This window comes from Guyanagaster necrorhizus (genome assembly GCF_019112545.1).
Source record: "Guyanagaster necrorhizus MCA 3950 unplaced genomic scaffold BT62scaffold_41, whole genome shotgun sequence".
Taxonomy (NCBI): Eukaryota; Fungi; Basidiomycota; class Agaricomycetes; order Agaricales; family Physalacriaceae; genus Guyanagaster; species Guyanagaster necrorhizus.
In genome coordinates, this window is record NW_025064920.1 from 246758 (window position 1) to 270239 (window position 23482).

Below are 23482 nucleotides of genomic sequence, written 5' to 3' on the forward strand. Positions count from 1 at the left end.
AAGCTAGACCCCCGACGCTCAGGTAACGAAGTGACCTTGACCTACAGCCCGATGCTCAACCGAGTGAATAATCCTCTGCTACGTCTGCCTCTGAGTCAGGTATTCGAAATTCCACGGTCCACGGAAGTGCGCATGCATTGGCATACTGCTCTCTTTCCTTGAACTATCTCTGAAACTTGGATGTATGCAATTTACCTTCGCAAGTCTTCTGCTAGACGGTTCCAACCCCCAGCTTGCTTCGCTATTCAGTATTCGCCCATACATGGGATGGTTGCAAAAATGCGCTTCTGGGTGAGATGAGATCGTAGCCGCTGCAATAGGCGGTCTCCCTATTTGCTTGCAACGACCTTGTCCGGTACGCTCCGATCTGGTGCAGCACTCGAGCTGTGCTTTGCAATTGTTTCTGTGTGCATATCTGAAACGTAGAAGGGACGGTAATCATCTTATGGTGAGGACCTAGGCGTTCTGCTGTCTCTGTGAAAGCAAATGACTTGTAGGGTGCCTCCTCTGGCGAAAGAACTGTATGCCGGGAAGAGCTCCCATATGTGTGTTCTGTATCCGGAATGATGCCTTAATATGGGGGGACGTCGGCGAAAAAACGTATTTCGACAGCCTTGCGAGAGACTCTCGCAGCCTTGGAACCATGAACCATGGACGTAGCCCTTGTCATTGTACAGATTTCGCATGTCTGAGGGGTCGCCAATGTAGTTTGCTCCATTCTGTTGGCGATGGCACGCAGGCGTACGAAAACCATCCCCCCCATGATCATATGGGGGCGGCATGTTGGAATCGGTGATTGAAGTACGTAGGTCTTGAAAAGCCTCCATGGCTGGTTCGAATGGCTGAGAAGCGAGAACAGTAGACGACTCCATCGGACCACGACGTCCTTGTGGCAGATCAGGCAGAAGCGTTCCAGCTACCAGCGGCATCTCAGAGCCGTTGAAGCCACCTGCCCTTCTCTGGGCAAGCTTGAGTCGCAGTACCATGGTGCGTAACGAAACCTGGAAAGCTGAGTAGGCTGTGCTGAGATCGAACCAGCCACAGAAGTAAAATTGAGGTGGAATGACTTGGAAACGTTGACGACCCTACGCATGCCAGCGAGAAATATCATGCATAAAATGCCAGTAATGGGCGCCAGTGATCGGGGGCGAGTTACCGATGTTCTGAAGTGTTTGAGGACGTTCCGGGCATTGAGCGGTGTTCATGAGGATTAACGATCATTGAGGGAGGAAATGGATGTCGATGTCTTTGGATGAGAGCATTGACCAGCGCCATGTTGGCCGCCGTTGGGGTGGGAGGTGGGAGGTAGCTTATCTGACGGTGGTTGAAGACAAGACCGCCATCAAAACAAGGGTGATGCTCACCTAAGGCAGCCCTCTTCGCCTCGTCTAATCCCAAAAGCTTCTTGTCCGTCGACTAGTCGACGCGATGGCCTAAGCCGTGTAGAAGAGGTGCTAAACGCACACCTGAGTAAGTGATGTTTGTGATGGTTGGTGGTAAGTGTCTGTCGGGAATTTCGAGTCCGTCGAGAAACGAGAGCGTCTTCAATTTCGTGCAGTGAGAAGGTCGCGGATGAGGCGATCAATAAAGAGCCAGTGACGACTAACAAAGGGAAAGCATTGCCTCCTCTTTGACTTGCCACCTGGATAGGAATTGGCGTCTTGAAACGAGGTATGTGGCACGTTTTCTGTTGTCTTGGGACAAAATACACAAAGTATTGACTATTATCATTTTCTCTATTACAGTGGTACAGCTCTACTTGAATACACCTCAATCCTACAAGCTACGCAGACATAACAGCCAGACTGAGTGCCGTCTACCCCGTCGACGTCGTGGTAAAAAGCTAAATGTCGAAGCACAAAGGTCACGTGATTAGAATATCTCCTGGCTCGAGCCGGCGCCTTCCCAATTCCTACTCAAGTCCATGTCATTTCAGACAATCACAGGAACAGGCACTGGAGAAATCGGAGCTACGCCACATTTTGAATTGGGGTCAATACTTTATCTCGACTTTGCTTTCGAGCAGTCCGCCGACGCGCACCTGCATTTCCGTAAACCTCAGTGCGTCTGATATCAAGACATATCAGGTTTAATTCATTGTTGCGAGTCAGGGAAGGATCGACAAGGCTACATGATGCTACCGTTGAATCGCTTCAACCTACGGCTTCCCTGAGAAAGGCCATGTTGTTTTCACCATGTGGCCGCTGCTGGAATTCTATCCTATCGATGAAATCGGCGCCACGGGCTTCAGAAATTTGATTTCTTAACCATTATTTGGAAAGAGTGTGCCGTTATATTGTGGGATTACGTCGAACAGGTGGAACATGCGCGCTGATTGTCATGATGTCTCAACCTGCAGTCTTCCTGGGCTCTATCGATTTGTCCTGCTAGCATCTGGACTCCCGGCTCCTCGTCGAGGTCCTAATCGCGGCCGTAAGCCAATAAATGCCATTCTTGTCACTGGGCAAAGGTCTTCGTTATCGTGTGAGGCTGTTCGAAAGGACGACGCAAATTAACCCCAAATTCTGCGGGTCCGGGGTTAATTTACGTCTTCCTTTCGAACAGCTTCACATGATAACCGGGCACAGGCCTTGTTCCAGGTCTATGGTTTACGGAGATAAAGGTTATCTTTATTCGCCTGTGCACGGACCTGGAAAAATTCGCCGATTCCGACATAATTGACAGATAACCACGCATAAGATGAGGTCAAATTGGGGGGGAAATATGAACCTTAAAATTCGTCTCTCACCCCATCATCCTCCTTAGCCACACCCCCTTCCTTCCTTTATACTTCCTCGTCCTCAGTCCAATGAAGGTCAGTCCGGGATCGATTTGGAGCGCTTGCATAGTTATTTACCCCCGCCGTATTACTATAGAGCAAACAATCATCCAACCCTCGGCCCTTTGGGTGCGACACTTGCGAAAAAAGCTTTGGACGTGACGCTGAACTCCAGCGCCACAAAAAGCTCCATTTCGTTGGAGAGGCTCGGAAGGAAGTGTAAGGAGTTTTCTGTCTCTGAAATTTCTGCGGTAGGAGTAACCTTCGATTCGTACCAGCATAATTCAGTGTCCTTCCTATCCTACTTGCACGGTCGAAGACGTCCAAAAGGCGAACATAGTGTCGCACATAAAGAGAAAGCAGTACGTCGAATCTCTGTGTACTGACAACCCCACTCACCGATATATATCTTCAGTCCAGAACTTCTTGATCTTATATGCACCCTCTGCAAGAAATCCCTGTATTTAGCGAAGGACATCGCGGCTCTTGCGCAGCATCAAAAGGACGTCCATAGCGTCTTTCAGGCGCCTCTCGAAGGACTAGAATCTTCACCTCCCCTTGCTCCGCCCTCCGCAGTCGACAGCTCACCTGCCCCATCGACCTCTTTCCCATTATCGCTCGTCCGAGAGCATGATGTATCCCGCTCTCCTTCGCCGCAGGATAATCCAGTTTCCGCCTCCTCGCCGACCGTGACATCCCTTCCCGAAGAACTTGGGCGTCTTCTTCTTCACAACGGCCCAGAGGAATACCAACTCGCGGCGATCAGGCCTAGCGGCCCGTTTGCCTGGCACCCAGATAATATGTCTAATGTGCCTACAATTGCGACTGTCTACGACGTCCTTTCGGATGACTATCGCAATAAGAGACCAGATCTATTTGCACCGCCACCCTCGCTTTATGGCGGAAGCCTGAGCGCGACTGTCGTCAGTCCAGTACCTGTCGTAGCAGTGAACTTCCAGTCGCTAGCTCAGAGCCCTCCTACTCCCCCTCCTACTCTTCCTACCCCCCCTCCAAGTCCCTTGCCCGCCGCCAGGTCTTCCTCCCAGCGCAACCGGTCTCCGACCTCCTTGCGGTGGGTCGTTACGTCTCAGCCTTCGCCTCCGACAGTCACGAACGACTCGCGATTTTGCGTCCGGTGGCTGGGAGACAACGTTGTCTCTCTTCGTTACGATTCGGAGATCTTGCCCACGCCCTAAATCGATGTCGACGAGTCAGGATCCCAGAATACAACAACTCGCTAAACAGATCGGTTTTTTTCCTTTACAGGCTTACATACACGACGTTGCCTTATCTCAATTGCTGTCTGTTACGTTCAGTTTTCATTAGCTTTTCTTATGTTTTCTGCGATTTATCGCATCGCTTCAATCTCCCTTTTTCATTGCTTCCTTGTTATCGTCTTCCCACCTCGGACTGCACTCGATCGCACAGGCTTTCGTGCTTGATACCTTGTTCTAAAAAATTCTTTGTTGCTGTCCTTGTTACGCTGTAGTTCCCTGATCCAAATTTAGTACAACGTTTTCTGCCACCCGTCTGAATACTGCCTTGTTATATATCAATTTTGCTATCATTCTGTATTGCGATCTGTACCTGTCGCTGTGAAAATGAGATCATTTGCAAAAATTTCAACTTAAATCATTGTTCCTGCACCAAAAGGACACACGATAACATGCCCTCGCTTGAGGATTGAACATGCCTTTAGGTCCTGTCCATTCTTGATCGCATATGTCCGTGGAAATTTCATCTGATGCAGGACCAGCACTTAATAGATGTTCATCCAAGGACACACAGCTTGGCTCGTCCGGAGAATCGACGTTCCAGGCAGAAGGCAATGAATTACTCTGGACAATGGGATATTGTAGTCGGCAGACCAGGTGGGGCGTGACGAAAATTTCTACTACATCTCAACGTATTGTTTTCTATGGATTTACAGGACTACCAGCCCGAGGTTCCCAGGTAACGAGATGAGAAAAGTAAGAAATAGGGCTAGGGAATGACAGTCGCTCACGTAGCTGACATACATTACCTCAGAGTTGTGAAGGTGGAAGAGAAGATGGTGTGAAGAAGACCCGAACCGAGACATCTTCTGCCAGTTTGAATTTGAATCTGAACTTGCGACGCTCTTTAAGATTCTCGTTGAAACTTGAATAGCATCCAATTCGCATTCGAACATGCTGATGGCTGATTCCTTGCATTCGAGAACCGTACTTTTTACAAAATAGAAGTTACACTAATTCAAACTGGCTTAACTGTACGTTTTTCTTCGGAAATGGAGTACTGAACGAGCACTTTGACCGCATGGATAAATGACGGTTGTTTCGATTGCCTGCGAGCCTTCCCTCTTTAACGAACTCTTCGATTCAATGTCTAATGGACAATGGATGGAGTGGATCGTGTATCTGTCATCATTTTCTTTATCTTATAGTTGCAGATCTCCAAACTCGTTGCAGTCGGATGGCACGATGAAAGCCCTACTTTTTGGATCCTCGCACTCCGGTATACATTGGCGCTTAAAGGAGATAATGTATCTCCGACATGCTATAGCTCTTTCACCCTATATGTCTCTTCTGCTGACGGTACTGCATGCAAGTAATCTCAGCCATGAGCATCAGCGAACTGTTGATGAGCTACCAACCAGAAAGAAGAATGTACGGTCGGTTCCCTGAAGTGTGACATGATGCTCTCCAGTCACTCAGAATCGTCCTTAGGAGCTCTCGGACGGCTGTTTCGATGACTGAGTATCTACCACAAAACTGATAAGAGGTCACGACATACGGCTTCCAGTGGGGAGACAGAGGCGATGAGCGAAAAGGAGACGAAGGAGACGGACGCCGCTTGTGCCGTTGTGACTTGCGGAGATAGAGGGGAATGGCTGGGAGAGGGGAAAGGTTGTCGTATATGCTGCTTCCAACGTCCCGGCCGGCCCACTGAATTCTTTTGCTGGCCATGTTATTAGAGGGAGGGGTGAAAGTGGTGGTATGTCGGCCCTTAGTCGTCTTCAGTCTGTTTCTATGCGCACAAATTGTCTCGGCACCGCAAGGTGAAACAAGGCGTGTGCACCCTATAAGTAGAAGAGATCATTCGGCGGGGTGAGCATGATATCCCAATCCGATCTGACACGCTCCTAGAATTCCTCCAGAAAGACTAGAAAGTTCGGTTATGGTAGGCCCTCCTGCGAGCGAACTTACGTCGAGGATATCCCGGTGATCCGAATTAGCAGAGATTGTAGACAGGTAAAGCAAGTGCGCACCGGCCGACACCTACACGAAATGTGCCGCCGTCGACTGAATCTGCTCTAGTCTCAGATCATCGCTTCTTTACAGAGTCAGGAATGTCTATCTCCAATGTGGCCATAGTTTCAGCCTCGTATGCTCTTTCCATTCCAATGTACCGATTACCGATCTTTACTAAGTGCAGCAAACTTAGCCTGAAGAAATTGTACGACGAACACTATTCATCTCTGCCCTCACATTTAAAACGTATCATGGATTCAATGCGAGGAGGCTAACTACAAGTTTAGTCTCTTCCATTCTGCGAGGTGCAAAGCACCGACTTGTCTGCGGACCTGTTGGCAACAGTTAGTCTTTACTGGCCCTCCTGTTGAGGGTACGAGCCGTGACCGCAGGTACAGTCATACGGACTCCAAATTAGTTACCGGTTCTAGAGATTTTCACTGTTAGCATAGCCACACATCTTAGCGACTTACTGCCTGCTAAGATGTGAGTACATTACATCTATTTATACTGTATCTTACTGATCCATAGTAGATACATCTATTTTCTTGCTTCAGGCTAATCCTCATTGCCCTTGTGTCACTGCCATGTCCTCTCAGATTCTCAGGTCCACTGCTCAACAGGTTATGGGCCCTGATAACATGTCTTCATCAACCTCTACTATCAAACTCCTCAATCTGCCCCACCTAAAAGATGATGGCACAAACTACATCTTATACAAGGAACAGATCCCAAATGTGGCCATCTCAAAAGGGCTTAGATGAGTCTTGTATGGAACTGCTAAGAAGCCTATAGAGATAACAGAGACAGATGGAGACTATTACCTACCAGGAAATCTTATACTCTTATTTGAAAATGAAGTTGAAAAGCAACTGACCCTTCAGGATGCATATGACCAGAAGGAGGCACAGATCCACAAGATGATGTATGAAACCGTCAGCACCTTGATCTTCATGCAGATTAAAAATAAACCCTCTGCTGCTGTAATGTGGAAGAAGCTCACTTCCATCTTTGAAGAAAAGGTGTTTTGACATAGCAAAACCTACTCAACAAGCTTCAAAATCAACACTGTCCTGATGATGGAGACATCTGAATCCACCTTACCAATATGTCTAGAATGAGAGAAGAACTCACTGCAATGAGGAGATCTATAAGTGATGACTCTTATGCCACCTACATCTGAACATCACTCCTGATAAGCTACAGACCCACACTCAAGATACTTGACATTGCCTCATAGATGATTGGCAAGCCTGTATCAAGTAGCCTTCTGATTTAGTGGATCCAAGAGACTGCTGATCAAAGACAGGTGGAGAAGAACATTGATGAGTCTGTACAGAACTTGGCAATGTTCTTGAGCAACAATACAGAGAAAGAAAAGGGTGAAGAAAAGGCTACTGGAAAAAGAGAGATGAAAGGGAGCAACAATGGCCTGCACTGCAACAACTGTGGCCATGACAACTATGTTGAGAGGGACTGCTATAGAGAGGGAGGATGCAAAACAGGGCAAGTGCTATGGGACAAGGCTAAAAAGACAGCCCAAGCCAACACAGCAGAGAAGGCAGATGATAAAACACCTGTAAACCATGGATTTGCAGCCATTCTAGACACTAAAGTGTTACAATTTTTCATCTTCTTATTTGTTTTAACCCCTATTTATACTTAAGGCATCTGTATCAGCACTTAGGATTGTGAGACTAGCTTAGTTATCACAACTAGCCAAGTCTGTTATTGTTCTCTGATGCAATGACAACCCTCGATGATGCACAATGACTCTTTTGTAGATAGCAACAACAACCAAAGACAATGAGCACAAAGGCTCATACAGACACAATAGGTAGTATTATATTTATCTCAATAGACAAGTAGTATATAAGTAGGCTAGCTCTTGCTGGTATAACTCCAGCTTTGAGCTAAAGTTTATTCATACTATTTCACTCTTGAGCCTTTTATCAAGTGTTAAGCCTAAATTCCATGTGACTATCAACACATGATAAACAGTTCAGAACCTTGCACTTCAGGTTAGACTGACTGAGTTCACTGATGTGTCAATAGAGTTGTGTAGTCAAGGTGTTGCAAGTAGCTTGAGATAAGATAGTGGAGAATAAACTTTAGCTTAATGCTGCAGCTACTACAGTGAAAACTGTACTACTTAAATACTGTTCTGTTATCTGGCTATAAATAAATATTCACAAAAGATATTGTCTGTTATTGAGCTGTTACCCCTGCTGTTGCCAGGCTCTCCACAAAAGCTGTTGTCTTGCTGTTGTGCTGTTACTGCTGCACCACAGTTTGAGAACAAAAGGAGCATTGTCTCTCTCTTCATAGCACACAGCAGCATAATAAGATCATGACTGACTGGGTTGCTGACTAAGCCTTCCCACAGTCCTAAGTGCTGGCCTTAGTGCTCTGACTAAGTGAAGATAGGGGTCATTTCCAAGGAAAAAGAAAAGAAAATAGGAAAAATCATAACATTACTCCCTCCTTAAGACCATTATCCTGATGGCTAATTTAGGGATAAGTCTCCTGGTCTATTTGTGATGTTGGCATCCACAGTCCTTTCTAGTCCACCAGATGGTGGATGCTCTGGTCCTGATTGCTGCACCATTTCTGGCTCATCCATCACAGTGTCAGTATCTCCATCCTCTATAACCTGTGTTGTATTAGCAGGTATTGATGGAAGCTCCTCCTTAATGTCGACATTGCTCTTTGCTGTATGTTCTCTGCTGATGGTAGGTCAATATATTTTCTCAGAAGTAATGTTGAATATGACCCTCTCTGCATCTACCTTGTTGATTCATTGTTTATAGTCATAGATGGCCTTCTTCATGTTCATATATTTTTTGTTCATCTATTGGTTTGATTCTGGTCTGTACCCCTTTCAGCTGACTAGATAGTCAATAGTTGTTTCCATGTCTCTGTCTCATGCTTTAACCTTTTATGTTTTATAGTTTAGCACTTTATCAATTTCATAGTGTTCTTCATCATTGACTAGCTGTGGTGGCAGTGGAGGTGGTCGTTTCTGGTTTGGAAAGGTGAGTGTGATGTATAGTGTTAATAATGTTTCATTGAAAACATTATGAACTTTCTAAATTGCTGAAAGTTGCAATTTATATATGGAGTTGCCAATTTTCACAATGATTTTGAATGGTCCTGTTTATTTGTCTGCCAGCTTTTGTTTGGGTAGAGAAAGGTGTAGGTTTGTTGTATCCAGCCAAACCTTATTGTTGACTGAATATTCATGGGCTGGTCTATGATGTTTGTTGTACTGTTTCTTCATAGTTAAAGCAGTCTTTTCGAGTGCTGCTTTTGTTTCCTCATGGATTTTTGCCATGGTTGTGGCAAAGTCTATTGATGCTGGGGTTGTTGTTCATGCCCATTCCTTTTGTGCAACTGGTGGGTTTTGTCTATAGTTGACAAAGAATGGTGTCTTGCCAGTTGCTGAGTGAACCCTGTTATTGTGTTGAAAAGCAGCTAATGACAGCCATTTGGTCCAATTGTCTTGTCAGTAATTTATAAAAAGTCGAAGATACTTTTTAATTTCTTGGTTCACCTGTTCCATTTGGCCAACCATCTGAGGATGATATGCTGTTAAGACATTTCACTTGATGTTGAGGAGTTGGTACAAATTGTCCAAAAATTTGGATATGAATTGTGATCCTCTGTCTGAAATCACTACTTGAGGCATGCCATACTTTGCATAAACCTCATCTTGTAGTATTTTGGCCCATCTTTCTGATGTCAATTCTGTTGAATGGGTGATCAGAATGATCACCTTTAAGAAGTGATCAACTATAACAATGATTGCATTATAGCTGTCACTTTTGGGAAGTTCGATTATCATATCCACTGAGATGTGGATCTATGGTGATGAAGGGACCTCATTTGGGTGGAGTGGAGCTGCTCTGGGTTGTGTTGAAGTCTTGCCTCATTGGCAAACCTCACAAGCTTTGACATATCAGATGATATCATAATCTATCTTAGGCCACTAATACTCTCTCAAGACTAATTCTTTTGTTTTAGTGATTCTGGGATGTCCAGCAGTTGCATGATTATGACAGGTGGCAATAATATCACCATAAAGTCTCTGATCCCTTGGGATATAGATCCGTTTATCATATCAGATCAATCCCCCTTCTTTCTTCAGGCCCTGCTCATGGTTGAGTGATGGGGCAATCCTTTGATCCCACTTGTGGGGATCCCTGATAGTGCTCTTGATTCATTCATGCATCTTCTCTTCTATGGGCATGATCATAGCATGGAAGTGTTCTGATTGTAGGAGTATGACTTTCTTATTATCATCTTCTTCCTGATTGTGGTTGGCTCTCCAGCTGAGAAAATCAGCCTTCTTGTTTGCTGCACCAGCCTTATAGTGTAGCATGTACTTATATTTGGATAGTTCCATGACCCATTGGGCTTGTCAGCAATTTAATTTCTGTGGGAGTCAGAAGTATCAGAGATTCTGATGATCCATCCAGATCTCAAAGGTCTGGACCACTCCAATGAGGTAATACCACTATTCAGTGAGGGTGAGCATTATAGCAAGGAGTTTCTTATCATAGATTTTATAGTTGTGCTCAGTAACAGTAAGCACCTTCGATATAAAGACAACTAGTCACCATTTGCCATTCTGTTCTTGTGAAAGTACTGCTCCAATGGTGCCTTCACTGGAGTCAGCTTCCACCCTGAATTTTCCATTCTGGCTTGGTATGGCTAAAATGATATTTTCAGCCAATCAGCATTTGAGATCGTCAAATGCCACCTATTGAGAAATTCTCCAGGTCCATAGAGAATTCTCAGTTGATTGCATCATGGGTCAGACTATTTTGCTATAGTGCCAGATGAACTGTCAATAGAAGTTGGTGAATCCAAGGAATGATTGCAGTTTCTTCTTCATCATCAGCTTTGGCCACTCAGTTACTTCTGTCACCTTGACAGGGTCCATTCTGATGCTTCCTTCACTGATAATGACTTCAAAGTACTCAGTCTCGAGTACCTCAAATTCACACTTCTCAGCCTTAAGGAAAAGTCAGTGTTTCCTCATCAAGACTAGCACTCATCGTACTAACTGTCTGTGTTCCTCCTTGGTTTTAGATATAATGAGAATGTCATCCAAGTAAATCATAACCTTTTCAGTTGCAATGAGATCTTTGAAGATATCATTCATCATCTATTGGAATGTTGCAGGCAAATTCATGAGTCTGAAGAATATAACTACTGGTTTGAACAACCTATAGTTTGTCTAGAAAGTGGCCTTCTATTTGTCACCTTCTTTGATGTGCACATTGTTGTATCCCCACTGAACATCCAGTTTGGTATAATACTTGGCATCTCAGAGTTTGTCCATCAACTCCGAAATTAAAGGAAGCAGATAGTGATTTTTGATCATCATCTTATTGAGCTTCTGATAATCCTGTACTGGTCAGAGTTTGCCATCCTTCTTTTTGACAAAGAAAAAGAGAGATGCTATTGGTGATTTCAATGGTCGAATCCTTCCACTGGATAAGTTCTCTTTGAGAAACTTGTCCAACTTCTGTTGTTCATTATTATCTAGTGGATATGTTTTGCAATCAAGGTTTGCATTAGCATTGGGGATGAGTTCAATGGCATGGTCCCAAGGTTTGGAATTGGGTAGTTCATTGAAACTTTCCTTCTCAAATAGGTCTCAAAAATCCCATGCCCATTTGGGTACTATTTCTTCAAATGTCTTTTCTTCTTTTTCTGCATTGGCTTTCACTGCTAAGTTATTGGTGTGATGTATGGCATGAATCTCAATGGCCTTTTGCAGGTCCACAGTGAGGATCATTTCTCCATCTTCCATTTTCTGGTCCCATTGGTCTTCAGGATCTGCATCTGGTAATTCAAATGCAATTTTCTGGCATCAACAGCATGCAAATATAATATGCCCAGTTTTCCAATTAATCAGCAGATTATGTCGAATTAACCAATCATGACTAAGGAAAATTTCCTTGGTTCCTAGATCAGTTACTACCAGATCAATTTGTTTGGAATAGTCTCTGATGGTGAGCCTAAGCTTGACATATTCAGTGATTGATCTAGCCTGGTTCTTTGTTCCATCTGCATTATATATGGGAATTGGGGCTGCAATTGCCTGAGTAGAGAGTTTGTGCTTGTTGATGAAGGCATAGTTAATGAAACTTTCAGTGCATCCACTGTCAATCAATGCCACAACTGTGTGAGTGTTTCAAAATGTAAGTGTCTCGATTCAAGCTTTGGTTACTAGATCTTGACCCAAAGTTTTGGTCCATTGGATGAACTTCTGTGGTTCATGTAGTTTATCAAGCCATTTCAGGGCTTGACATTATTTAGCTTTCTGCATCCCAGTGATCATATCATTGATCACCTCCTCAGCTCAGGTCCTATATATTCAGTTCTTGAGTATGGCTCTTGTCACTTCTTTGTTTCTTGTGTTCCTGATAGCCTGCTAAGTACATTTGGTCTCAAATGGTTTTAGCCAGCCAGTGGGGTTCTCTACCCCTGTTTGGCTCATAGGCATTTGAGTCTGTTGAGAGAAGTTAGCTTGATGATCTTTTAATGATGATGCACCTTTAGGGCTCTCTGCTCCCTTTCAGCCCTTTGTTGGTGCTTGAGTTGTTGAGGTCAGGTTTTTTGGTGATCCATGTTTGTGAGCAATAAGGTTGGGTATATTTGAATGCATATATAATTTAGGCATAGATGGTACTACAAAGAGATAATTGTCAGTCTGTCCAGCAGTTTTGTTATGATTTTTCATGATTTTCTATTATTTCACTCCTATTTATGCTTAGTCAGGGCACCAGAACCAGCGCTTAAGACCATGAGACAAGACTTAGTCATCACAACTAGCCAAGTCTGTTATTGTCTTTCGATGCAACAGTATTGCTTGACAATACACAATCAGCCCATTATGTACAATAACAATGCTCCAGAACAATGAGCACAGAGACAGAGAGATACACAATAAATATGTAATATATTATTAGAAGACCTTGTATAGTATTTAAAGGAGCTTGCTCTCACTGGTAATCTCCAGCTTTGAGCTAAAGTTTATTTCATCTCATTCTACTCTTGAGCTAGTCACATAAAGCCTTGAAGCACAGAGAGTCAACAAACAGTACATAAAGTGAACTCTAACAGAAGGCTTGAATGCACAGCCATGTTAGTTTATCATGTGCTAGTTGATCATGTGCAGCTTGAGCCTAACAATTAGCTTGAAGCTTCATCTTCCCTTTCTTAAGCCCAATTGTGCTGAGAAACCAAATGCCATCAGCAACTACTGCCAACCTAAATCATGATTTCTTTAAACTGATAGCTTCCATTATTGGAATGCTACTAGAGCTTCTAGCCATCATCACTCTTTGCTACAGACAACAATCAGTAACTGCTTAGATATCAGGCACTATCAGGCATTCCAGCAGATCTATACTATTCTCTGAAATGTAACCTCAGATCTACTTTTCTATGACATCTCTGCCTTTGTCAGAATGTTCTTCCAGCCACAAAGACGATCTGTATCCGAAGCTGGACCTAGCAATCTGTCTTCAGAGAGCATTCAGAAAGAGGAGGGATCCCAATACCCCCTTCGATGACTCAGTAGAGACTGCAATCCTGCTCTTGCAGGATTCTGAAACCCTTGGATGATGAATGTCACTCAGGAGTCTGAGGAGATCCCCAGTAACATCTCTTTGATCTCCACCACCAGCCCTCCTGTCTCTCCAGTCATCTCAGAGATTGGAAACCATGCTCAGGACTCCTTTGATGTCACTCAGGTGGCTTTGAGACCCCAGATGACCCTCAACTCCCCTCATCATTCCCTCTACACCACCTTTGAGTCAAGCCCATCTATTAGCAGGTTGGGGCTCAATGACCCTCACAGAAGGAGCACCCACCAGGATTTCACAAATGTAGAGCTTGCCATTGCTGCTGCTGAGGACTCTCATAACCACCTGCATGTTGGAAGCCAGCCAGAGGCAGGAACAGCTAGTGCAAGAGGAAGGATTGCCTGAGACAGGATTATACAATGAGTCTTTTCAGACTGGGATCTCACAATCTCCTTTGACTACAACAGTGCAGTACAGCAGCAGCAGCAGAACCAAGCCTGACAGGGAGAGATTGAGCAAGCTTGAGAAGAGCTTGCAGCATATACACAAGCAGAGGCCCAGCAAGAGTATGAAGAAGCTAGGTACAATTGTCAGAGGTGATGACAGGAGCGATGAGAGAAAGCCACCAGATTAGGGTCAGCTTCCCCTAGCTATTACAGCCTCTGAACCGACACTTCAGGTTCTTCTTTCAAGGAGCCTGACTCAGAAACAGATCTCTGGGCAGAATCAACTGGAAACATTATTGACAGAGAAGAGACCATCTAATGAGATCAGGCCAGAAGAGAAAACCATCCTCCCTCTCTCCAGTATCCTGCCCAAACCAATACCATTTCCTCCAATGCCAACTCTGTCCTTAGAGCCTATGGGCTTCAAGTACCTGATAATGCCTACATCCCTGACAGAGCCCTCTGTCAATTCCTGGGGAGTAGAGTTGCTCATCAGTTCCTTGACCCTAAGTTCCAATGAAACTTTGGCCTCTATAGCTGAGAACTGGAGGAAGAAAGAGTGTATGGTGGAACATGGTACAGTCATCTCCCAAATGTCCCCATCCAAACTACAGCCCCTGGATCTGACCAAAATACTGCTGGACCCAGCAGGAGGATCAATGACAGCCTCTCCAGTGATGCTCAGGCCAGCTATTCTGTCCATTTATGATCCACCTGTCAGTTCCCTCCTTGAGGAAGAGGACAGTGGGAATGAGAGCAATGAGGAAGACAGTGAGGGTCTCTTCACGCTTGAACAATTTATGGAATATGCTGATGAAGATACTGATAAAGAAGCACTAAGAGAGGAAATGGAATGGGAAAGGGAAAAGGAATACCAAGGACTATACAAGCAAGGAATGCTCTTTTTGTGGAGGGATGTCCACTGGAAGACCTCGCCCTTAGGGATAAAATATAAATATGCAGACAATACTAAAAAATAAGACATTTTACAGTATGCCATAATGAAATATACTTAGGAAGAATATGGCTGACAGCATCTAGAAGATCCCCTCAAGCTGATGCCCCCATACCAAGACAAAGACCAACTGAAACCAATGCTGAGCTCCCTACTCATTCCACCAAAATAAGCTGTCTACATGGCACCATCTATTCATAGCTGGGCTGAAACATCAGACCCATCAATCCAAAGTATGGCAACTTGATTCACTAGAACCTGAAACCAGCTGAATACTTCAGCATTATAGCACAAAGGATTCTGAAACCCCTAGACTGGCAGGGGAAATTAACTCCTTGGTGGACAGCCACTCCCTAATCAAGCAGAGACTAGTGGGGCTGGAAAAGAACTAGTATGAGACAACTCTGAGGCCATCTGTCTTGGATTCACCATACAAGATGGAGTAATCATCTGAAAAGATGCCATCCTGAAGGAAAGTCCAATTGCTGATGACTTCTCCCTTCATTCATTCTTCAGGCCCCCACATGAATGGGATCACCCCCCATTCTCAGAATGGTCCAATCCAATAGATGCTCTGCCAGAAAACACTGCTGTTTTGCAATGTCAGCCTGATTTATTATGAAAATCTCACCCCTTTAAGGGAGCCTCAGATGACATTGACTGATTTCTGGTCAACTGTGAATAGTACTTTGAAGTGTATATTGGATACCTTGGCTCTGACATAAACAAGGTTGTGTTCACTACCTTTTACCTCAAAGAAAAAGCTAAAATCTGGTAGATCCTAATCTCCCCAAACTTTTGATCATCAACTCAGGAGCATTACTGATACCCCTCATGGCCAGTGTTTAAACAGATATTAAATGACAAATTTATTGATCTAGTGGTGCAAGAAGTTCACAAGTAAAAGATCAAGGAATACAAAATGGGAGATAAAGTGGCTACAGACTACTTTCATGAGCTAGAACACCTTGCAAAGCTCACTGGAATTTGAGATGATGTGGCAAACAATGGATGGATGGTTGAGGCCCTCAAGAGAGGAGTCTCCTCCTCATACATTATGATGATTTCTGCAATCAGCATTAATGTATTAATGCCAGTAGGATACAATAAATGAAAGGAACAAATCATTGAGATGTACAAGGAATGACAAAGGCAGAAAGTAGAATCATCAACACTGCAAGACTATACAAGAAGCTGACCCCACCAACCCTGAACAAGTCAGAGCAAACTGCCAAGAGATTATCAGGACCCTTGACAGCCCCTGCTTATGAGGGTCAGAAGACTGGGATGGGAACAACATATACAGGAGCTGGGAAGCTGATAGATATAGATCAGATGAAGGAGGGCAAATGCTTCAACTGTGGGCAGAAAGGCCATATGGCCAAAGACTGCCCAAAGAAGAAGCAGACCTGAGAAGACATATAAGCCCAGATCACTGAGTTGCAAAAAGAAGAAGAAGGACTTGGCACAGAAACAAAGGTGGAGGAAGTAAAAGAGGAGGCCAGACAGTGAGCAATTCCACTGAACCAGCTAAAAAACTTGATAGTGTGCAAATTTCAGCTGCTAGCCAGACTGACAGTACTTTTATAGTTGACCCTATGCCTACTCATATTGTGCATTCAAATATACCTCAGAACTTTAACTTGCACACCACAGAATTGCAACAAAAAACTCAAGTGCCCCCAGGCTGAACAAAGACAGAGAGCCCCAATACCTGGCTCAAGCCATTTGACACTGAATGGACCTGGAGGGCAATCAGGGACACTAAGGACAAAGCAACAATGAAAGCCATACTTAAAAATTAGGTCTATAGAACCTGAGCCAAAGAAGTGATTGATGAGATGGTAGAAGGAATGAAGAGGGCAGAATAATGTTGGGCCTTAGAGTGGCTCGACAAACTCTGCAGACCATGAAAGTTCATTCTGCAGTTTAAAACACCTGGATGAGACCTCATCATTAAAGGACAGATAGAGACCCTCATGTCCCAATCCATTCATGCAGTAACAGCACTTATCAAGAGTGGATGCATAGGGAGTTCTATAAACTGAGCTTTCGTCAACAAGCATAAACTCCCAATCTGGGCCACTGCAGCCCTGATCCCAGTCTACAACACTGATGAAACCAAAAACCAAGCCAGGTCGATCACTGAATTTGTAGAGCTTAGGCTCATGATTGGTGATCATTCTGAACAAGTCGACCTGGTGGTCATGAATCTCAGAACCAAGAAAGTTTTCCTTGGTCATGATTGGTTAATATGACACAACCCACTGATCAACTGAAAACCAGACAAATTATGTTTGCAAGGTGCTAATGTTGAAAGATCCCATTTGAGTTATCTGACAAAGACTCAGAGGATCGGTGGGATGAGAAAATGGAGGATGGGGAAACCATCCTTGCTATAGACCTCCAGCATGAACTACACATTCATGCTATTCACTATGCCAATAATTTGGCTGCTAAAGCCAATGAACAGTGGGAGGAGAAGATCTTCAAAGAAATGGTGTCTGAATAGGCACATGATTTCAAGGACTTGTTTGAAAAGGAGAGTTTTGATGAGCTGCCAGAACCAAAACTTTGGAACCATGTGATTAAACTGATCCCAAACACCAACACCAACCTAGACTGCAAAATGTATCCACTTAGTCACTATGAACAACAAGAACTTGACAAGTTTCTAGATGAGAACTTGTTCAGTGGATGCATCAGGCCATCAAAATCCCCCATGGTATCACTATTCTTCTTCATCAAGAGGAAGGATGGCAAGCTTTGACCAGTCCAAGACTATCAAAAGCTTAATGAAATAACAATCAAAAACTGATATCCTCTTCCATTGATCTCAGAACTGATGGACAAACTTTGAGGTGCCAAATACTACACCAAGCTCAACATCTGATAGGGATACAACAATGTTTATATTAAAGAGGGGGACAAATGAAAAGCGGCATTCAGAACAAACTGAGGACTATTCAAGCCCACAGTCATGTTTTTTGGGCTGACTAACTCTCCAGCCACATTCCAGTAGATGATGAATAATATATTCAAGGATCTTATCATCACTGGAAAAGTGACCATTTATCTTGATGACATCCTGATCATGTCAAGGACAAAGGAGGAGCATAGGAAGCTGATATGACAGGTGTTGGCACTCATGAGGAAACACAAATTGTTCCTCAAAGCTGAGAAATGTGAATTTGAGGTACTTGAAACCAAGTATCTTGGTATCATCATTAGTGAAGGAAGCATTCAGATGGACCTCATCAAGGTAACTGGAGTAACTGAATGGCCAGAGCCAGCCAAGAAAAAGGAGTTACAGTTGTTCCTCAGATTCACCAACTTTTACTGACAGTTTATCTGAGACTATAGCAAAATTGTTTGGCCCATGACACAGCTGACCAGCAATGCCTCTTGGATATGGGGTCTTTCTCAGCAAACCACCTTTAACAACCTGAAATGACAGCTAGCTGAAGACATCATACTTGCTATTCCCACACAAGAAGGGAAATTCTGAGTTGAGGCTGACTCTAGTGAAGGAGCCATTGGTGCTGTACTGTCACAAGAACAGGATGAGAAATGGCACCTGGTTGCATTCCTTTCTAAGATATTAATAATCACTGAGTGCAACTATAAAATCTACAACAAGAAATTGCTGGCCATTATGCTTGCTCTGGAGGAGTGGTGGCATTATCTGATTGGGGCCACAGAGGTGTTCAAAATCTGGACCAATCACCAAAATCTATGATACTTTCAACAGCCACAGAAGTTAAACCATCAGCAAGCACAATGGGTCACAGAGCTTAGCCAGTATCAATATACTCTCTATCACAAAGCAGGCACAGCCAACAAAAAGGCTGACCTACTTAGCTAAAGGGCAGATCATAATCAGGGGGGGGCTGATAATGAGGGAATAATCTTACTCCAACCTGAACACTTCCAAGCCATGATAATGCTGACAGAGGAGGAAATTCATAAGTGCATCAAAAGTGTGACTTGTGATAATCATAAATGGAATCAGCAAGTAGTCCCATCCCTCAATCACGAATGAGGGATGATGAAGAAAGAAGGACTAATCTGCTATGATGGATGAATCTACATTCCCTGAGATCAAAAGCTACATGGCAAGATTATCACAACTTGCCATGACCACACCACTGCTGGCCATTCTGGCATTGTGAAAACCAAGGAATTAGTACTGCAAGAATACTGGTGGCCCAAGATGGGAAATAATATCACTGCATACATCAAAGCATGCAAGGTTTATCAATGAGGCAAATCTTCAATACAGGCCCATGCTGCACTGCTTCATCCTAACAAGGTACCATCATCACCATGGACTCACATTTCTGTTGACATAATTACTAGGTTATCAGACTGCAATGGTTATGATGTCATCATCATCATAGTCAATCAATTTTCAAAGGCGATCATTTTAATTGCCTGTTCAACAGAACTAACTTCAGAAGGATGAGCAAAAATCCTATGCGACAAAGTCTATGCTAAGTACAGCATGCCACAAGTGGTTATCTCAGACAGAGGACCTCAATTCATGTCCAAATTCTTGGATGACCTCTATTGGCTTTTAAATATCAAATGCAATGCATCTACTGCTTATCACCCTCAAACTGATGAGCAGATAGAATGCATAAATCAGGAAATCAAGAAATACCTTTGCTTATTCATTAACTATTGACAAGATGATTGAGTGGAATGGTTGGCTCTTGCTGCATTCCAACATAACAACTAAGTCCACTTGGCAATGGGAAAAACCCCTTTTTTCATTAACTATGGTTGACATCCAGCTGTCACACAATCAGAACAATATCAGATGACTACTCCTGCATTCACAGATTTTGCCACCACAATGGCAAAGATCCACACAGAAACCAAGGCAGTGCTTGAAAAGGCTGCCAGTACTATGAAAACTCAATATGATAAACATCAATGGGCAGTGCACAAATATAATATCAGTGATAAAGTATGGCTAGACACCACCAATCTTCACCTACCATGCCTGAAACAAAAACTGGCAGACAAACACACTGATCCTTTCATAATTACCACAAAAGTTAGTATGAGTGCATACCAACTATGATTACCACCCACCTGAAAAATCCATAATGTCTTTAATGAGACATTATTAACACCCTATATTGCACTGGCCTTCTCTAACTAGGAAAGGCCACCTCCGCTGCCACTGGACCTTATTGACAATAAGAAACATTATAAAGTCAACCAAGTATTCAACCATAAATTGCACAAAGTCAAAGCATGCAGGAGGGGTATGACGACCACAATTGACTATCTAGTCAGCTGGAAGAGTTATGGATCAGAATCCAACCAGTGGGTCAATGAAAAACTCATGCATGCCGACGACACTATTCAGGACTGTAAGTTATCCCTAAATTAAATCATCAGGATGATGGTCTTAAGGAGGGGATAATATTATGATTTTTCACCATTCTCCATCATTTCACCCCTATTTATGCTTAGTCAGGGCACCAGAACCAGTGCTTAAGACCATAAGACAAGGCTTAGTCATCACAACTAGCTGAGTCTGTTATTGTCTTTCAATACAACAGCATTGCTTGATGACACACAACCAGCCTATTATATATGATAATAATGCTTCAGGACAATGAGCACAGAGACAGAGAGATATACAATAAGTATGTAATATATTATTAGAAGACCCTGTATAGTATTTAAAGGAGCTTGCTCTCACTGGTAATCTCTAGCTTTGAGCTAAAGTTTATTTCATCTTATTCTACTCTCGAGCTAGTCACACAAAGCCTTGAATCACAGGGAGTCAACAAACAGTACATAAAGTAAACTCTAATGGAAGACTTGAATATGAAGTCATATTAGTTTATCATATGTGGCTTGAGCCTAACAAGTTTGTGATCTTTTGCTTATGTCTTTGGCTGAGTCAGTAGGATCGCTCACTGCTTGGCCTTACCTTTTACCTCCTTGGCCTTGTCATCTTAGCTGAGGTCCTGTTCTTCCTTTATCAGCTCGGTGATCTATGCCCGAATGTCTTCTTGGGTGTATTTGTTCTTCTTCTGCAGACAGTTTCATGCCATGTGGCCCTTCTGGCCACAATTGAAGCACTTACCTCCCTTCTTGAGGCAATCCACATCTATTGGCTTACCCATTCTAGTATATGTCATGCCCATATCAGTTTACTTCTTGATGTATTAAGAAGTTGGGGCTGAGTCACCAGGTCCAGAGGATGTGGTTGTCTGAGAGGTAGAGGGCTTCCAGCCCTGTCTCTGGTTCCTGTGTCCATTGTATAATAGGGTGGATGATTCCACCTTCTGCGATTGTCATTCTCACCACATAATGATAATTCTGGTCTTCTATTCTTTGTAGCTGACTGGAATACTATGCCCAAGATCTGAAATGATCTTAAGATAGGAGGACAGCAGTCTCCTCTTCATGTACTTGACCATTCATCCCATGTCAGCTGTGTTCTCTCATACTCTGGTGAGTTTACCAAGTCATTCTAACTCATTGAAGTAGTCAGTGGCCATCCTGTCACTCATCTTGTAGTCCTTTATCTTCTGCTTGTTGTTAAGCCCAAGTTTCATGTGACTATCAACACGTGATAAACAGTTTGGTACCTCGACTTTTGGGTATGTCTGACTGAGTTCACAAGAGTTAATAGCGGCAGTGAGTCAAGGCTCAAGTAGCAAGAGCTCGAGAGTAGTTTGGTGAAGATAAACTTTAGTTCGAGACTGGGGTGTTACAGCGAGAACTAAGCTACTTAAATACTGTTTAGCTGTTGCACTATAAATAACTGTTCACAAAAGATATTGTCTGCTGTAGAGCTGTTTCCCCTACCATTGCCAGGTTCTCCACAAAAAGCTGTTGTCTTGCTGCGGAGCTGTGGTTGTGCACTGCAATTTGAGGACAAAAAGGGCATTGTCTCTCTCTTCACAGCTCACAGCAGTGCGACAGGAGAATGACCGACTTGGGCTGCTGAGCTAAGCGTTCCCGTGGTCATAAGTGCTGGCCAAGCACCCTGACTAAGCAAAGATAGGGGTCACTTCCGAGGAAAAAGAGAAGAAAAAGAAAGAAAAATAGAAAAAATCGTAATATTACCCCCTCCTTAAGACCATCATCCCGATGGTTAAGTTAGAGTAGACCCCCCCCCCTTGGAAGGAGGTGGCCGATCTGCTGGACCCATCTGTCGGTCTGCAGGCTCATAAAGACTTTGGCCCTTCATTGTTTTGTTTGTCTCCCGCAGGATCTCGAACTGCGAGAGTGTTGTTCTGTTGGTACCATCTGTTGTTATGTCATGACTTTTGGTATGTTGCAGGCTGCTTGTAGATCCATCGGATGCTTGAGACACATTGCTTCTCGGTGTATATCCCATGGGATGCTCTGTAATCCCCCCATTATTGACGGCATTGATTCTCTGTTCATAGTTGCGAATAGAGTCCTCTGCATTCATATATTTTTTGTTGACCCATTAGTTTGATTCTGGTCTGTAGCCTTTCCAGCTGACTAAATAGTCAACAGTTGTTGTCATTCCGCCACCCCGTGCTTTAACTTATCGGGTTTTATGATTTAGAACTTCATCGATTTCGTAGTGTTTCTTGTCATCGATGAGTTCTGCTGGTGGGGGAGGCGGTCGTTCTTGGTTTGGAAAGGCTGGTGTGACATATGGTGTCAATAATGTTTCATTGAAAACATTATGGATTTTTCAAGTTGCTGAGAGTTGCAACTTGTAAGCGGATTCACCGATTTTAGCCAGGACCTTGAATGGTCCTGTCCGTTTGTCTGCCAATTTTTGTTTTGGCCTCAGCAGGTGAAGGTTCATGGTATTTAACCAGACTTTGTCATTGATTGAATATTTGTGTGCTGGTCGCTGATGCTTGTCATACTGCCTTTTCATTGATAAAGCAGCTTTGTCCAGGGCAATCTTGGTCTCCTCATGGATCTTTGCCATGGTTGTTGCAAAGTCCCCTGAGGCTGGCATCGTCATATGAACCCGTCCGGTTTGTGCAACTGGTGGGTTCCTTCCGTAGTTGACAAAGAACAGTGTTTTGCCCGTTGCAGAGTGGATTCTGTTGTTGTGTTGGAATGCTGCCAGTGCTAGCCATTCCGTCCAGTCGTCCTGTCGGTAGGTAATGAAAAGTCGTAAATACTTTTCAATCTCCTGGTTGGCCTGTTCTGTTTGGCTGTCTGTCTGAGGATGATATGCCATAGAGGCATTTCTTTTGATATTGAGCAGTCGGTACAAGTTGTCCAAGAATTTGAATACAAATTGTGGTCCCCGGTCTGAAATGATCACTTGAGGCATGCCATACTTTGCATATACCTCGTCCCGTAGTATTTTTGCCCATCCCTCTGATGTCAATTCTGTGGAACAGGCGATCGGAATGATTGCCTTTGAGAAGTGATTGACTATGACGATGATGGCATTATAGCCATCACTTTTAGGAAGTCCGGTTATCATATTGACCAAAATA

The 23482-nt window shown here is 43.7% G+C and overlaps 4 protein-coding genes across 4 annotated transcripts; all 4 read left to right on the forward strand.

The window, feature by feature from the left end:
* Nucleotides 1–1242: 1242 nt before the first annotated feature.
* BT62DRAFT_1011983 (uncharacterized protein) lies at nt 1243–1634 on the forward strand (the record flags this gene model as incomplete). The annotated part of the gene is made up of 3 exons (XM_043177850.1): nt 1243–1298; nt 1331–1470; nt 1522–1634. The coding sequence occupies 3 exons, from the start codon at nt 1243–1245 to the stop codon at nt 1632–1634; spliced, it is 309 nt and encodes a 102-aa protein (XP_043034672.1).
* A 900-nt stretch (nt 1635–2534) lies between these two features.
* BT62DRAFT_552983 (uncharacterized protein) lies at nt 2535–4116 on the forward strand. Its single transcript, XM_043181362.1, has 4 exons — nt 2535–2815; nt 2877–2998; nt 3058–3141; nt 3195–4116. Exons 1-4 carry the CDS (start codon nt 2810–2812, stop codon nt 3973–3975), a joined length of 993 nt encoding a protein of 330 aa, XP_043034673.1. The 5' UTR covers nt 2535–2809; the 3' UTR covers nt 3976–4116.
* A 2051-nt stretch (nt 4117–6167) lies between these two features.
* Nucleotides 6168–7001, forward strand: BT62DRAFT_1046565 (uncharacterized protein). The gene has a single exon (XM_043178485.1). It carries the CDS (start codon nt 6597–6599, stop codon nt 6771–6773), a length of 177 nt encoding a protein of 58 aa, XP_043034674.1. The 5' UTR covers nt 6168–6596; the 3' UTR covers nt 6774–7001.
* On the forward strand, nt 6852–7040 carry BT62DRAFT_909094 (uncharacterized protein; the record flags this gene model as incomplete). Its single annotated transcript, XM_043183735.1, has 1 exon — nt 6852–7040. A coding segment is annotated over one exon (189 nt), but the record flags the coding sequence as incomplete, so codon positions are not given.
* Between the last annotated feature and the right edge of the window lie 16442 nt (nt 7041–23482).